Raw genomic sequence first — 17,167 nt, forward strand, 5'->3', positions numbered from 1 at the left:
AGGGTTAGTCCATGTCCTGGGGTGGTGGCGGGTGGCATATGTCTGTCTATGTTGCAAACACCTTCCTCTAAATCTGCGCAAGCTTATGTATACACACGTGACTCAGCAGCCACATGAGACATTGTCGCGATGCAGCGACAGATTATATGTCGGATGCAGCCTTGCTCCATGTACGAGTTTGCAGTTACGCTTTATCTAAATGTAAAAAAAAATTAAACACTAATTTGAAAAATACAAACCACCTGATTTATTAAGATTCGGGTCTCCAAACCGCTGCGAACACAGGTGTTTGCGATAGGCAGGACGGCGCAAACTGCACGCTGATTGAGTTATCGGGTCATTCAGAACATAAGAAGAGGCACAATACACTTATAAACTATGAGGGCAGTCATTTTCATTGCTTAGCGGGCAAAAGCAATTAGTATTCATAATGTATGACTATATTAGGGGTGACAAATTAACATGTGATTATAATAAAGGACCAATAGATTCTAACATTATTTTAATGGGGCAGTATTATTTAATACTTAAATTATGGGGGCAATAATAATAATGTATGACGGGGGCAACACTTATTTTTTGACGTGTGCACCATTTAAAATACTATGATAATAAGTGTTGCTCGGTCAAAGATTATTATTCCCCAGTGATTAAACTATTAAATAATGTTGTTCCTTAAAATAATGTTAAAATCATATTGCCCTGGTGACTAACACGTGTATTGTGCCGTCTTTTATGTTCTAATTGGCCAGATAGCATTTCCCGAGATTTTTGCAATTGCAGTTTCAGAGTCATATTCCAAACCACTAAATAGTAAATGTGGAGGTTTGGATGTAACATAGGCCTGTATTCAATTAGTTTCGCGTACGCGATAAAGTTTCGCCTGCCGGAGTTTTTGCCTACATTGCGTATTTTAGCCGCGGGAACTTATCGTGCGCGTACCCGCGATTCGCCCTATTCAATTCCAAAAGACGCAAAGACGGAGACACGCGAAGTCAGAACAGGCGAAAAGTGGTGTCTGAATAGGGGAAATCAGCCTGAACCCCCCCAAAAAGTTGCGGACACATTGGGGATCAATGTAGTAGTACCCGATCAGCCCTAATGAAACAGTTTGGGACACTTAAGTTTGCACAACTGCCACTAATTAGCGTCATTGCACAAGTGGTGAAGAATGGCATAAAGCTGTATTTTTTGGCGAAAATAAATAGTCCTGGCAAATTTGGGGTACCTGAAAATGGGTCTAGCATATTTAAAAATCACTGAAGTGAAGTTATAAGAAACGTAAAAAACACACCTTCAGCCAACACCTCCAATAAAAAAACAACCTCCCCCATACTTGCAGACCCCCCAAAAGTCTATTTCGCTACTTTCTAAGTTTGTACCCCCACTTTCCACTTTTCACCCCCTTTTTCAAAGTGCTTTTTTAGGGGTGTTCTTCACTTTAAGTTTTTTTTTTTTACTCAGTTATCCTTTGGGGGGCTGTCCCAAGGGTACAGAGTGGTTTCCCCACCTTTGCACCCCAAAATAGCAATTTTGCACTTTTTTTCTCCACCTGTTCAGAGGCGAATTTGCACAGAACACCACAAGCATAATAAAAGTTCTCATTCCCTCGCCCACTTGGGGAACCGCGCCGTAACATTCCTCTTGGACAGGGCTGTAACTAGGGTGGGCGAATGGTGGTGTTGCACAGAGTGCAGGGCTCTCTGGGCGGTGCTGTCTCTGTCCAATGGCCTAGGGATGTCCATCGATAATTTGTAATCATTGATGGTTTATTGCCGATGTCAAATGTTTTTTTTACCATCGATGGGGAGAACCAGATAGTTTCCTTTCATCGATGGAACAGCATAACCGAATTTTTTTTTTTTTAACAAGGTGCCGGACACGGAGTATAGCTCCTCCCCACCTCCCCAACACCAGGAAAGCCCCGCCCCCGGTGCAGATGGGTCCGCGGGCCAGTCAGTCATAGAACAGGGATGATCATCGGTTGGTGAAACCATCGATGGTCATCCATTGCATAGTTGGTTTCCATCTATGGTCACTTGCTATTTTGCCATTGATGGTGACAATCAATGGTAACCACACCGATAGTCATCCCTACCACGGCCCTTGCATCTGGCTTATATCACTTCTGCAGTTCCGTCTGGAGTGTCCTTTGGATGCTACAGGCAGACACCCTGCAGCCTGCACAGCCTCCCAGACCATCCTGAGGATGCCCCGGGTAGTGTTGCACTTCCTGGTCCTTGGGCCCGCCCCCTCCGTGTAAAGTCATGATGTCATGCTTTCAGGGGCGGGGCCGGATCTGGGAGATGACACGTGTATATTATTTACACCTTCACTATCCAGTATAACTGCATTTAAAATAAACAATAATGGCTTTGGTGCTGCCACATATATCTTGACCCCCAGTGAGTGTCGGAAAAGGGATCACTTTTACGGTTGATTAACATTGCCTATTTATTATCATGTTTACTAGTTAGCATATCATTTAATATTGTCACCTTGTGTTGTAAACAGTTAAACAAGGTGAGTCCAACCAAAAGGACACAACTGCACCTGGACTCATGAGCTGCCATTTTTTTCCTGCCTAGAATAGTCAACAATAACGATGGTTTCAAAGCCCTGACATAAAAAAAAAAAAGTAGGGATGGAGGGTGGGGAAAAACACCCGTAAAGAGGCTTAGGCCTTCCAGCCATAGCCCATCACAACCCCCTAACATTACTGGCTACCCAAAGTCTGGTGACAACCACACAAGCCCGCCCCCCAGCCTTGAGGTTTGACCTTACATTCTGATGGACCTCTATCTTGTGGTGAGTTACATTATATTAGTAGGATGATACTTCTGTAACTGGCTCCATGTCAGAAGACTGGAATATTAGTCTGTCCCCTCTATTGTTACTGGTAATATATAGAGAGGTCTTAAGAATCAGGATGTATACGGTGTAATCTTTTTCAACTATATAATGGGTTTATTTGTCTCCTTGTCCGACGTGAAAACATTCACAGGATGCCACATTGCTGATGAAAGGTGCCAGCTCTCCTACCACCTACATAGACTCTAAGTTAATGTTCTCATTGCAAGAAACTCATTTTAGGCAGGACAATGCTCCCTCTTGAGAGACAAGTTTCTACCCTACTTGGTACTGTATGTATAAAACATTAAGGTGAAAAGGGTAACCACAGGCATTTACAGATTATCAGTTAATTATATAGCGTACAAATATTCCGCCAGAGATAATTTGGGCATTCACATCAGTCCCTGCCCCAATGGAGCTTACAATCTATAATCCCTACCACATGTCCTACCACGCGCACACTAGCAGGGCAGTAACTAGGGAAGTGCAGGCGGTGGCACCGCTTAGAGTACAGTGGGTGGCACTGTCACTGGCCCCTGGCACCTGAATGTGGCTTTCAAGGTGCCTGGAATGGCACCCTGCAAGCCAGTAGCGCTACAGCAGAGCTGCCAAGAGGTACCCTGCAACCTGTGGAGCTCTACTTACCGGAGCCGGTGGCCCTGCCTCCTAGGCGTGATGTCATGACAGGTCATGACATCATAGGTTTAGGGGAAGGGGACATCACAGGGCGTTGTAGAGCCCTGTTACGACACTGCAGACTAGGGTGAAGAAATGAAAAGAGTGGAGAAGTGCGACCAGTGGATAAGTTCACCATGGCAACCAATTGGCTCCTACCTATCTTTTAATAGAATGTACTTTATAAATGCAAACTCAAAGCTGATTGGTTGCCATGGGCATCTTCTCTACTGGCACACTTCCCCACTCTTATCACTGCTTCATACATCTACCCGTGTTCTGCCGTGTAATGCGTCATCACCCTCCAACAGTTCACTCCTTCTCCTTAGTATGTAAACTGTCACACTCAGGGCCTGAGTCAGAGGCGCTCGCTGTTTGCGTGAGCTCGCTCTGAATCAGGGCGTTTTGGGTTTTTTTTGTTTCGGCCTCCAGGTCGCTCGCAAAGCTGTGGGTGATAACCCACAGCTAGTGCGGGCGGCCTGGCGATGGTCGCGATTATCGCGACCATATCGGGGTTGCGTCGAGACCCTGCGGGAGGGTCTCAGCTCCCGCAAGCCCGAGTGGACTTCCTGCTCTAATAGAGCAGGAAGTCCACTACTGACATCACGAGTGATGTCAGTAGGGCCGCCGACAAATGGCAGGTGTTCCTAAGGGAACGCCTGCGTTTGTGCAGCCAGCCCCCCTCCCTGCCTACAAAACGGGGCGAGCTGTCAATCAACATCGACAGCCTTCTTGTAGTGAGCGAAGGAGCTGCTGTCGCTCGCTGGGGCTCGCGCATGCGCATGCCGGAGGCGGCGCACATGCAGTGGGGGAACATCGACCCGTTTGCGAGCGCTATGCACTCGCGAGTGGGTCTGAATTAGGCCCTCAGTGCCCTCATCCCTCTTTTTTAGCCCCTAGCACTGTCCATTTCACCAGTGCTCATCTCTCTCGTCTCCTACTCAAATTCAGCAGCTCTGACACGGTTGCTCACCCCTACGTGTGAAGAACCGCACTGTGAAAACTTCACATCAAGGTCCAACCTCTGCCACTTCAGATTCACCCCTTTCTGTTAAACAAAACGTCGACTTTACTACTAAAAATTTGCTAATTTGGCAAAAAAATTAGGTGATGTGAAATTCAAGTTCATTTTTGTCGTGGAAATGCCTTGGTGGCCCTCTCCACCCCTGTATCTCCTTCAAAATTCTCATCTCTTGCCTACACAGAAAAGTGAGACAGCGCGAAACGCGTTGGTCAGCGCCAAGCGGGACCGCCGTACCGGAAGTGTACGACCGAGTGCGGAGGAGACCAGCCGGGAGAAGAATCGGAGCATCCTAAGGTAGGATTAGGGACAGTTAGTAGTTAGAGCCCAGCGAATGCCCATCTCCACCAGGCTTACTTTTGGAATCCTACAAACGAGCACACACGCACATACTTCAACAAAAGCTATAAACATGAACTTTTTATGAGAAAAAAGTCCTAATTTGTTTTTAACATTTATGTCATTGCATTCGTTATGTATATCATTGTTTTTTCTTCTATTTATTTTCCATTTACTATTTATAGTTTGACTAAATTTAATCACTAGACAAAGACAGAACATTCACAGTAATATGTAGATAACATTAATTAGTAGAGTATATCAGTCATATCCTCTTATGTGGCATCTGTACAATAAATGTCCAGCACTTCTCTTTTCATTGCATATAATTTAGGGGCCCCATGTTACACTTATCCTGTTTTTTAATTAGTTTTTGATGGGGGGGGGGGTTATAATATAAAGTGGTTTCAAAAACTTTTTAGGAGCAACAGTGATTTTTTTAAATTTAATTTTATTTATATTTTTCAGTATCTATATTATATAAAAGTGCAATTATTGGATGTATTTCTCCATTTTAGCATTAGTTCCTATCATCTACCTATTAAATAACTAAGGGCGGATTCAGAGAAGGACGCAATGGCAAGGTTCCGCAAGTTGAGCGATTATCTGTGATCTGCGCAGTATCTGCGCACTGCAAATACCGTTGTTGATCGCAGCGAGAATTTATTTGCAAAGTGATTGACAGACAGGGACCGTTTGTGGGCGACAATGGGGAGGTGGCAACTCAAACACAGGCGCGTGGCGACCATTTTCAGGGGCATCTCAACCTATGACTGTGATCCCGTGCGTAGTAAAAATGGCTCCGGAGTCTCAGTTTTAGCGGCCATTCTGTGCAACCATAGGGTTACTCAAAGTCCTATAATCAACTAATCTGCGACCAATTCTGCATCTTTCTAATCAATCTCTTTGATTTGCGAAGCCGCCAGCAGGGATGCCGGACTGTAGATAGACAGAAATTAGTTAGACAATGTCTAGATCGACCCCAGTTGTTAGACAGTCAATAGATCGACAGGTACAAAAGGTCGACAGGTAGTAAAGGTCGACACACTAAAGGTCGACATGTAAAAAGGTCGACAGGGTCAAAAGGTCGACATGGAAATGGTCAACGCTTTTTTTTTTTTTTGGGATTAGGCACTTAAGATGAGCCAGTGTCCAACGTCATTCCCTACCATCCAACGTCATTCTCTACCATCCAAGTGGGCATGGAGGGGGAATAAATCCATGTGGCGAGCGAAGCGAGCCACCGTGCCCGCAGCGTGGCGAGCGAAGCGAGCCCGCAAGGGGCCGAATGGTATTTATGCAAAAAAAATATATATTTTTTAAAATGTGTCGACCATTTCCGTGTCGACCTTTTCAATGTCAATCTTTTGTCCCTGTCGACCATTTGCACCTGTCGACCTTCTTACATGTCGACCTTTAGTGTGTCCACCTTATTGACTGTCTAACAACTGGGGTAGATCTAGACATTGTGTAACAAATTTTTGTCTATCTCTTATACCACACCCGCCACCAGGCATCTCAATACAAATCCCAGCGGCTGCGTCATTTACTTAATTTCGCAGAGCTGCGGCGTACATATTCACAACAGCGGTGGCATTAGCACCCATTGCCGGAATCAGGCCCTTACGTACAAAACATTGTCATAAAAGTTCCAATTTATAATGAGGATGTTGTTTGGTAAAAATGTTCACGCACTTTAATATGAATTACAGTCAAAAAAGTAGGTTTTTCAAATTGTAAAAAATTGTTTTAACTTAAGTTATTATCTGCCACATCATTTAGTACAAATAAAAATAAAATTTTCAACTGTTAAAACCACGCTCATTCTGTATTCATATTTCCGTGTAGTTTTTTTCTTATTTTATTTTATTTTTTATTTTTTTAGATTGTAAAGAAAAACTACAAACAAGAATCCTATAATACTCATCATGGCTATTTTGTGTCATAGGCATACATGTGTTCATCTGTGTATGTAGAATATGACTTACAGAACAGGAAATTGATTCAATTACCATTACTCCACAAGACATTTTAATAGACTACCCCCCTCTAACTCAGATATATTATTATTATTCACACCCTATGTGCCTCACAGACAGGGAAGAGTCCTGGAGGTAGATGTACTAAAGCTTCTAAAACAGACAAGTATTGGTGTTGCCCATAGCAACCAATCAGATTCTAGCTAACATTTCTCTATTGCATTCTAGAAAATGATAGACAGAATCTGATTGGTTGATATGGGCAATCCCACCACTTGTCTGTTTTAGAAGCTTTAGTAAATCTCCCCCCTGGAGCTAGAGGATTGCAAGAACTGCCTTAAGTCAGGAAGACGAGAGGCATTTGGTCATCAGCACCAACTAACAACAAACCTCCAGAACACAAACTTTCAATGAGAGCACCGTAGTTTACAGTACGCTGTCCATCTAATGTATCTGTATGGTACTTAATAAGCTACTGGGTACCAACAATGTTTGGTATCCGTATTGTACTCAACGATGAGCTACTGTCGAGAAACCTCACTGCATTAATTACAATTAAACCATGTTCATTTAGAAACTTTAAAAGTTGTGGGTCATTTATTACGGCAAAGATGCCGTGTTTTATAGTTCTCTGATTTACTTTGAGTCTGTAATTGACAATGTTCCTATTATACAACAAGGAATGACACTATCCAATAGGTTCATTTTAAATCCTTTAATGCTCAAGCCACCGGTAAAACCAATTCAGTGAGTGAAGAATATGAGCTAACAATCTAACCCAGCACTCGCAAAATAAGTGGCTGCTTTGTTTGCTCTATATGTAGGCACCAAGGGCGCAGTACTGTATATCCATGTGTGTGCCCTCCCAAAGCCTAAGTGCATCCCGCTGTAACAAACCTAGCAGTTACCATGACTTTTTAGCAATCAGGAAAGTGGTACCTACTGTACAGACAGTTAGTGACACTGACAACATCCTGCGACACAATACAACAGATACTTCCAGGGTAGAGCATTAAACAGGAGGGTAACTCACAGTCCACGTGGCCGACTTAGCGGTGCTGGATTGCTGGAACGTGACTTCGAAGGTGTGCGGTCCTGGATAGTCTGTATTTGACGGGATGACGGGAGCGGGAGACATGGCGTCAAAGGTCGAGCTGGGCTGCGAGTAGGGGGAATGCGTGGGGACATTCGAGTTGTGCTCGGGGTTGTAGGGACTGGTCGAGGCTGCCCTGCTTCCGATGCTCTGATCCATGCCGTTGTTCAGCAAATTAAACTGGGACTGTAAGAGAGTGGAGAGGGGAGGAGGAGAGAACACACAGGTAAGTACGGTACAAGCATCAGCTGAATTTCAGTACTGGCGGTGTCTTGTTACAGGATTCTTAAAGGACATGCTGGCTTTGGAGCCATTGCAAACATTTCCTGAGGGTTTTTCCTGTTTTTTTTTTTTTTTTTCTAACAGGTCAACACTTGTAAGAGGATAGAGTGACAGGTTTTGTTGTGAGCAGGAATACCTCTGTGCGAGTCAACACAAGGTGCACTCAGCAGCTTAAAAGGCTGGGAAAAGTATTAAGGCTCCTTTGTAGAATTACAACTCAACTGATTAAGCTGAGAACTAAATGGAAAACACATCACACTCAGACGCACCATTGAGCATGAAAAATCGGAGCATTCCACAAAATACCTAAAGTTTAGTTATTGGTTACATTCGCAAAGATGCGATAAAATGCAGGGTTCTACTCACCTCAGGTGTGGGGTTTACTGAGACAAAGGCTCGTATTCAATTTGAGTCGAAAAGTCCGTATCCGCGAAAAAGGATCGCCAATGACGTCATTTCGACCAGGCGGGAAAAGTATCGCCGTATTAGATTTCAAAGACTTTTCGCCTAGGCGGAATGTCCATGCAATGTAATAGGCGAAAAAGTTTTGCCTATGAATTGCAGGCGGAAAAAAGTGCAGAATTTGGGTTTTTGGGTGCAACATTGCGGGAACTCCCGTGCAGGTTTTAGTCAGTCCCCCAAAGGTAAACTGTGTCAAAAAATTATTAAAAAACACTTTAGAACACCCCAAGAATGTACTTTCATTTTGGGAGCGAAAAAGTTCAAAGTTGGGGGACAAACTTAAAAACTAGCGAAATAAACTCAGGGGGGTCCCCCAAGTATACCCCAGGTGTTTTTTACTTTGATAGTGCTTCCGGCAGGTGGATTTTTCACGATTTTTTAAACTTTACTTTAGCACCTTTAAAATATGCTACCCCCCATTTTCAGGCACCCAAAATTTGCTGGGACTAGTCATTTTCACCAAAAAAACCTTAAAAATGCTATTCTTCACCCCTTATGCAAATACGTAAAACAGCACCTATTGAGACCATTTAAATACCCCAAATACCTTCAGCAGGCCAATTCGGGGGTATCCATAGTGATCACCCATGTCAGTGCATCTTTTGGGGGGTGTCAGGCTGATTACCCCATTTTGGAGAGGACTTTCCGCCTGTTCAAGTTTCACCGGGTGGCGTTTTCAAATACTTTCAAATTGAATACGGGGAATCGCCGGGACGCGCGCGAAAAGTTTCCGCACCCAAAACACGCGATATAGGCGAAAAGTCCGGCAGGTGAAAAAGTATCGCGGGAGAGAATGACATTGAATGCGGGCAAAAGTCGTTTTGGATGAGGCAACCTGTAGCATTACGGTCATTGGCGAACTCTGCAGACAAAACAATACAGGCCCCTAACTACAATTCTGTAGGCGACATACACTGTACTGGTCAGATATACAAAGCAGAGGCTTACATAATAAAAGATGTTACGATGAGGAGAGCGCCACTTAATGGATTCTACACATGGAAAAATGACCTCTTATTTCCTCAAATCAAAATGGCATTAGTCATACTCTAGAAAAATAATTTCAGCTCTGTAGAGAAATAGTGTGCGGCTTTAACCACCCTCATATATGAGAAACTGCAGAGACGGAGCGCAAAATTGGGTTTCATATCTGCAATTAAGTGGAGACCGGTACCTCCAAGCATACTAAGGAACAAGCCTCAAATCAACAAATTGTCAGATGTAATCATGACAGTCCTGATATGTCCAAGAGATTACATTACCTTACCTTGTACTAAGGGCCTGATTCAGAGCCGCTCGTAAGCGGCCGCTCGTTCGCTCCGAGCAATGTTTGCCCAACTGCGCATGCGTACGGATCGTTATACGCATGCGCGAACCAGTCGGTGCGGTCGAAATTCATGTGCTCGCAAAATAGCGAATGCCTGAAAATTTGAGTGACAGAAAGAGGCGTATGTGGGTGGTAACAGGGGAAGGTGCTTGAAAACGGGGAGTGGAGATCAGAACGCAGGCGTGCTTAAAGGTCAAAACGGGCGTTTTATGGGTGTGCATAATTAAAACAGCAGCGTCATTGACCACGTCACTGGGTTATTTTATAGCCAGAACTGCTCGCAAGATTGTGGTAGGAAAAACCAACCACAAGAATAGCGAGCAGTTCATACGCTGGTCGATGTACTCGATTAATTTAATAAATAGCGGACATGACGTAGAATGCGAGCGGCCAGGGGGCGTATTTTTCCAAAAAACGACCGCAAGTTTTGTTCGCTCGTTGAGACCTAGAGGTGTGAACAGACCGCAAAGAGCGAACGGTTCATTTGAATAGCCACCCCTATTTTCTAGACCAGTGAGCGCTAATTGCGTCCGGCTCTGAATCAGGTGAATGAGGTGCGTTACACTACAGAACCCCCTCCCATACTTAAGTGTGTGCATATGTCGACCTCCCCACATGCACAGGAGACAATAATTCAATTTTCCAAAAAGAGAACGACCTGCTCCCCCCCTCTCCAAATTTTGATTGCATGTTACACCTCTACTTGTACCCCACAAGGTAGTTCAGGCAGCTTCAATAAGTAATTCTATTAAATATAACCCAAGATAACCCTAAGGGTCTAGTTGAATACAAGTCAGTTTTGTAGACGCGTTTCGCGAGGCTGAGCACACAAAACTAAGGGGGATTCAGGCGGACGCAAGTCAGTTGCACCTCAAGGGACGTGACTGGTGGTAATGGGGCATCTGTATGTAGGCAAACGTTACAGAGATGTATGGGATTGCGGACTATTCACAGCAGTGCGTTAGCGGATTTTCTCCTGTTTGGTTACTTTTTTTGTGCAGCATGGATAGGGCTGGTGCGTGCAATAATACCATGATAACAGCGATCAGGCGACGGAGGTGTGTGCCAGTCAGCTTACCGGTGAATTTAAGAATTTAAGCTAAATGCACACAATGCGGGAGCAATTGCCGATGACATGCTTTCAGTCCTAAGTGTAATACTAAAAAATAAACATAAAACTAATAGAGATATCTAAATACAAGGAGCAATGTGGTATAAATGTACACACATTAGGGGGTAAATGGTATAAATGTACACACATTAGGGGGCAAATGGTATAAATGGGGTATTTGGAATACATTAATTTTAACATGGTTTTTATATTTAACAAAAACACCCTCTTCTATCAGAATTCAAAACAAAATTTCATCTCTGCCTTGAAACTTGATCATTTTAATTATAGGACAAGCTCTTGACAGTCGCTAACAACACCCGTAAAATAAACGCAGCTGAAAGTAAGGTGTCGGCGATGTGTTTATTACAAATAGGACTCATTATGTCCCATTATGTAGCTGTGGACGGACCAGTGGTATAATCTGAGTTAGGGGCTCCAGACTTCAACAAGATTGTGTTACTGACCCTGAATAATGTGTGTTCCACGCATTATAGAGGCAGACAATGCTTGTGGATTACAGGTAAATGCAGTTTGTTTATTAGTGTAAGTGCCTTTGGGGATGTAGACACAGAACTGAATGTAAAGGGAAAATAGGGGGAGGGATTGAAGACCCCATCAACTCTCATCTCCCCATTTGGCAGAAAAGTTGCATTTTACACAAAGGTAAACAGCAGACCTGGAATTTTATTCAATAATGCAAATAAAATCTATTGCTGATTCAGAAAGGATATAGTGGATGAGTTATGTGATAATGCATCCTCTAAATGCAGTTATTGGCCTCAGGCAGTCCTAGGCCCGCTTGTGCCCCTCTCAACTTTCATCAGCACCCCCAGCTCCTTATTCTAGCTTGTAACTCTTGTGTAACATGCCTGCTGGTAAGTTATTACAAGTAGGTGTCTCTGAGTAAATGCATATCTATATTATAAGCGAGAAAGTGTGTGTCTGTCTGTCTATCCTTTATGCAAGGCCAGAGTTTTGTACTTAGCTCCACCAAATTTGGCATGGTGGTGTAGTTTGACCAGGATTAGGTTTTTGGCTATGTTTGAAGTTTGTTAGGACAATGGAGGTCCACCAAGTAGGCCATAGAGTCTCTGTTTTGAAATATTGCTTTAAGCAAGTTCGCTTAGGATGTCTTCCAGTGCCTAAAACTGCAGTGAAGGCACACGCTGATACGTACCAGTGGAGGACAGGCAGAGCTCCAACAGAAGAGATGTGAGCCGGAGGATCAACTGTCACACTGCACCTGCACTGACAGATACTCATTTCCTCTAAGCACATTTTCAAATGTCATGGTCTCCAGTGTTGGTCTGCAGTGTAAAAAAATGAAGGCTGCACATGTACTTAAAGGTCCATTCTTCAACCCAGGCAACGTAGGGTATCCCAGCTAGTATGCATACAATTATACTGTTTTTAAATTATTAATGCTATTAAGGGTGTTGTGTGGCTCTCCTGAAGGTAGGAGGACCGCCCAAGCACCTCCTGAACCGTATCAGGTTGCCAACCACTGTGCTCTAGTGTGAAATACCAGGCTATTAGAAGTCACTGAGGAGTTCTATGATCATATAGGCAGAATTCATTTATAATACAGTAGTAATTGCCATACTGATCCTCTACTTTTGTTTAAGATGACCTCTGGTGGACATGGGAAGGGATAGGTGTTACATGGCACTGTGAATAGCTTCAATGCAGCCCTGCCACTACAGCGATTGCTGTCCCTTTAACTGACCTTACCAAGGGTAAACAGTCAGTTATGGTTACGTGGAATTCTGAAGCAGAAAAGGTTTTTCAAACGTTGAATGTGGCGCTGTGCACCCAACCAGTCTTGAGGACACCTGCCTTTAAAAATTAATATGTCGTACAGACATATATATCAGCTGTAGGGATAGCAAAGGTGGTGAAGGGCATCCTCTTACTTAAGTAGGAAATTGAATATACAAAGAAATTATGCCACTATTGAAAAAGAAGCATTGCCAATTAAGCGGGCAATGATTGATTACAGATCTTGCTCCGTTGAAGTGGATGGCTGCAAATAAAGAAACCAAGTGGTGAATTACTAGATGGTTCTTGGCATTGCAACATTTTAAGTTTTCAGTAGAGCATAGGTCGGGAAGCCAACTAGCCAGCGCTGATACTTTGTCCCTTGTTTTTTACTTAGAGGCTACAAGTGTTCCATGCCACAGGACGAAACAGAAGGGGGGATAGGTCGTCAAGTGGAGATATATATGCCCCAGACTTTTAGCTTCTGTCTGGTACTCCGAAGCTAATTAGCAACCTTGATTGCCAGACCACCTGTGAGAGGTTGATAAAGGGTGTTACAGTCACTGTAGTCAGTCTCTTACTGCCTTGGGAACAGAGACAGTGTGATTACTGAATGCAAGTGCTGTGCTTAAGACTTTGGTTTTGTGAGAGGGATGTTTGATTCTCTCAGAGCAGAGGGACCTATAATTTTGTTTAGTTAGAGCCAGACAGGCCAGGATTTACTTTTATGGTAGGTTTACTTTTGTGCTGCTAATAAAACTAGGGGTGGATACTTGTACCGAGGCCCTGGACTGGTGCACTCGTACCATTGCTATGAAGGGGTGCACTTTGTCTGCAACAACGTTTAGGTACAGATGAAGCCGCCGCCATCGTTGCCGTTATGCGAGCACATTGTGGCATGGATGGCGCGACTACTGTGCTTGCGTCTATGGCGTGCACGTGCGTATTCACACGTACTCCATAGACTGCAATGGGGAGAACGCCGGCCACACCTAGTCGCAGCCCGGCGGGAGCTGCGCTATGCCACGAAGAGTGATGCGGCAACGGTGACGGTGGCTACATCTGTACGTGTAAAAGTAACATCCACATGAATGCCAGAACCCAAGGTTTCCCAGCAGAACATTGCATTGAGCCTCACACTGCCTCAGCTGGCTTGCCTTTTTATCATTTATTCTCTTCCGTAAACTAAGCACACGCACCCGGCCAGCCACATGATGTAACAGAAGACATCGTTCATCAGACAAGGCCACCATCTTGCATTGCTCCATGGTCCAGTTCTGATGCTCATGTGCCCATCGTAGATGCTTTTGTTTGGTGGACAGGTGTCAACATTCCTTCCCAATGCGCCTCAATGACCCTTGGGCGTTCATGACCCAATCTTCAGTTCACCAGTTGTGTTTCCTACTTTTGGCAGGTACTAACCACTGCATACTGGGAACTTGTCATTTTGGAGATGCTCTAACCCAGTCACATATATGCACTTTATTGAGAGCCCGGACTTTGCTCTCCCATTGCAGTTTCAATTAAAATTTAAATAAAAAATAAAACTGCTGTAAAATAGAACACAATATAAAAACTATTTTAATATAAACTTCAATGGAAAAAAATGCTTCATCTAATTAAACAAAGCCTTTTTTTTCCTTTACTGAGCCGCAATATTGCCATCTCAAGATAGAGATACAGGTAACACTGCAATCCTACTTACATAAGCATCCAATAAAGAATATCACTAGGTATAGCCATTGCCAGCCGTGGGGCTCGTAAATAGTGAGCCCTATCTCTGGTGAAAAGGGTGTTTAGGGCTTCTCTCCATATGATAAATAGACCCCTTTGCCTTTAAATATGATAAACTACTTCATTCAGTGTGAAAAGCAGTATCAGGTCATTATGTACTGGGTGAAATGGACCATGTTAGAGAGATACTTATCTATCATTTCCAGATTATTTGTCACTTTCACTCAATCTCCCTTTTTGAAACAGAAACCAACGCAATAGCTCACAGTTAATGAGGCAGTTACTATTTTCTGAGACCACTTCCAGGACTGAAAAGAAAAAAAACACCCTGTGTAATTCTGTGATGTCACCGCTGGCACAAGTCAAACAGCTAAATATTTTCTACAATCTATTATAATTTATCATAATACTAACGACCCACTTCGCACGGGAGAAATTTAAATTTTACGGCCATAGTTATTCTTATAAGATTGCCTTGTAGAAGACATTAGTTGTTGCTCCTCCTGAAGTCAACACGAAAAGATTTATGCTGGGTACACACGTAAAGATTTTCTGTCCAACCATCCAACTAGTTGATGGGTTGGAATGAAAATCTGGTAAGGTAAGAAAGCAAATGACAATCAGCAATATGCTCCTAAACGCCGGAAAATGGACAAAAACTCTTGTTTGAACAAATTGTTTAGATCAAACATTTAACAAACTTGTCTGACGACCATTTTCATCTGTTTTCTGGCATTTAGGAGCAAATTGCTGATCATCAGTTACTCCCATATGTTACCAGATTTTCATTCCAACCAGTCAACTAGTTGGATGGTTGGACAGAAAATCTTTACACGTGTACCTAGCCTTAGTTTTAAAGTGACACACAGAAGGGCCACGTAAAGTTATCCGTGAGCAAAACAGTCTCCACTCATGTCAACTCCAGCAGGCTAAGTGTCTGTCTGAAATTTTGATTTAGTAAATAGGGCTTAAATCAATTTTTCTAGAGAAACCGGATAATACGTATCAATCTCTACATGGTCTAAAATAAGGTCCATCATTGTAATATATCTTTAACGGTTTAGGCAACGTAAGCCAAGAAATCGCTCAGACATATGTTTTTTTCATTGACTTGCTTCACTAAAATCGTCACTGCACGGCTCCCTTGTGTCCTACATTAATGTGTCATACACCTAATCCTTCCTCCACAAATGCTCTATAGGATAGTGAAAACTGCATCACAATCCGTTCAGTGGTTCTCGAGATTAGCCCAAACAGACAGACGCCTACCAGGGACTTTATTTTATACTATGTAAAGATGTAGATCCAGAATATGGATTATACTAGTCAGTGTGTATGGCTGAACCGGAAAATGTAGTAATCTGCACTAGACTATAGCAACCAATGATGCCCCTAATTGTCTAACTTCAACTATACAAAGAAAACCACAACAGCTATTTAGTTGATACGGGTCATTTGCAAACTTTGCACCTAAATGCAATGATAGAAAATAAGCCCCACTATAGGGTTACATTTATGCAAGCGGCGGGGTAGGTGTGGTTCAGAGCCCGCCGGATCCTGCTGTCAATCTATCCCGAAAAGGCACTATTTACTAAAGGTCATTTTGACCTTATAAATAGAATCTATTGTCGATCCCCGACGGTTTCTAAGCCCCTATCCTGCCTGGATCCGCTGCGGTTCGCAAGCCCAGCACAGATCCCTACGATCTGTGCAAGCTTGTATAGTGTAAAATATAGTAAATAAATTAAATGTCAAAAATGTAAAAGAAAAAAAAAAAGTGGGGATCCCCCGCCCCAATTCTTAACCAGTCCTGCGTAATTTAGACTAGACTGGTGTTGCATGGGAATCCCCCCTATTTTTCAATCAGAACTAGGCTGAAACAGCTTGGGCTGGTGACACTATAGCAGGGAGTCACACAGTTAGGGGTCCCCCCTGCTATAATGACAATCGACCCTACACTACCCAGCCCAGGACTGGAATCCCTAGGGAAGTGGGAACCCTTGAAAAAATTAAGTTCTCGGTCTCTAAGGAAAACCATCCCTGGGCTAAAATCTCTTATTCGTACCCCTGGGGTTTTGGAGGTAATATAGTGTTATTATTAATATTGGTCTTTAAATGTGGACTACTGGTCCCAGCAATTCTGCTCCACACAATCACCCCCCATCCCACCCTATTTTTCCTACCTGCCTAGGCTAAATAACCCAGGGCTGGTAATGAAAGGGAAGGGGAACCTCACATAGGGTCCCTGTTTATCAGCTGCTCACCTTCATCCTAAAAGACAAATACCGGAGGTCATTCCTGTGGCTACACTTGAAGCACCGGTCCTACTGCAACTTTGACCAGAGACAGAAGGGAGTCATAAAAAAATTCTATTGTAGCATTAAATAATGACATCTCAGTATTTACCATTGGCAGAGCTTAAAAAGTAACATTACTCTAGATAAAAAGTAACTTATGCACAATGCACAAAATGTTTGCACAATTATCTGTCTTCCACTAAATAAACAGTCTGACTGCTCCATCACTAATA

General features: G+C 43.3%; 1 protein-coding gene across 3 annotated transcripts in view; it reads right to left on the bottom strand.

Annotated features, from left to right (window-relative positions):
- TP73 (tumor protein p73) overlaps positions 1-17,167 on the bottom strand; it is a 176,951-nt gene that overhangs the window by 59,688 nt on the left and 100,096 nt on the right. For all 3 annotated transcript variants that reach the window (XM_088452595.1, XM_088452594.1, XM_088452593.1), the window contains exon 4: positions 7,901-8,146. In XM_088452595.1, the coding sequence (XP_088308721.1) occupies positions 7,901-8,146 (246 nt within the window). The remainder of the gene's footprint in view (positions 1-7,900; positions 8,147-17,167) is intronic.

The sequence above is a fragment of the Taudactylus pleione genome, unplaced genomic scaffold, assembly GCF_031769625.1.
Source record: "Taudactylus pleione unplaced genomic scaffold, aTauple2 ptg000554l, whole genome shotgun sequence".
NCBI classification, from domain to species: domain Eukaryota; kingdom Metazoa; phylum Chordata; class Amphibia; order Anura; family Myobatrachidae; genus Taudactylus; species Taudactylus pleione.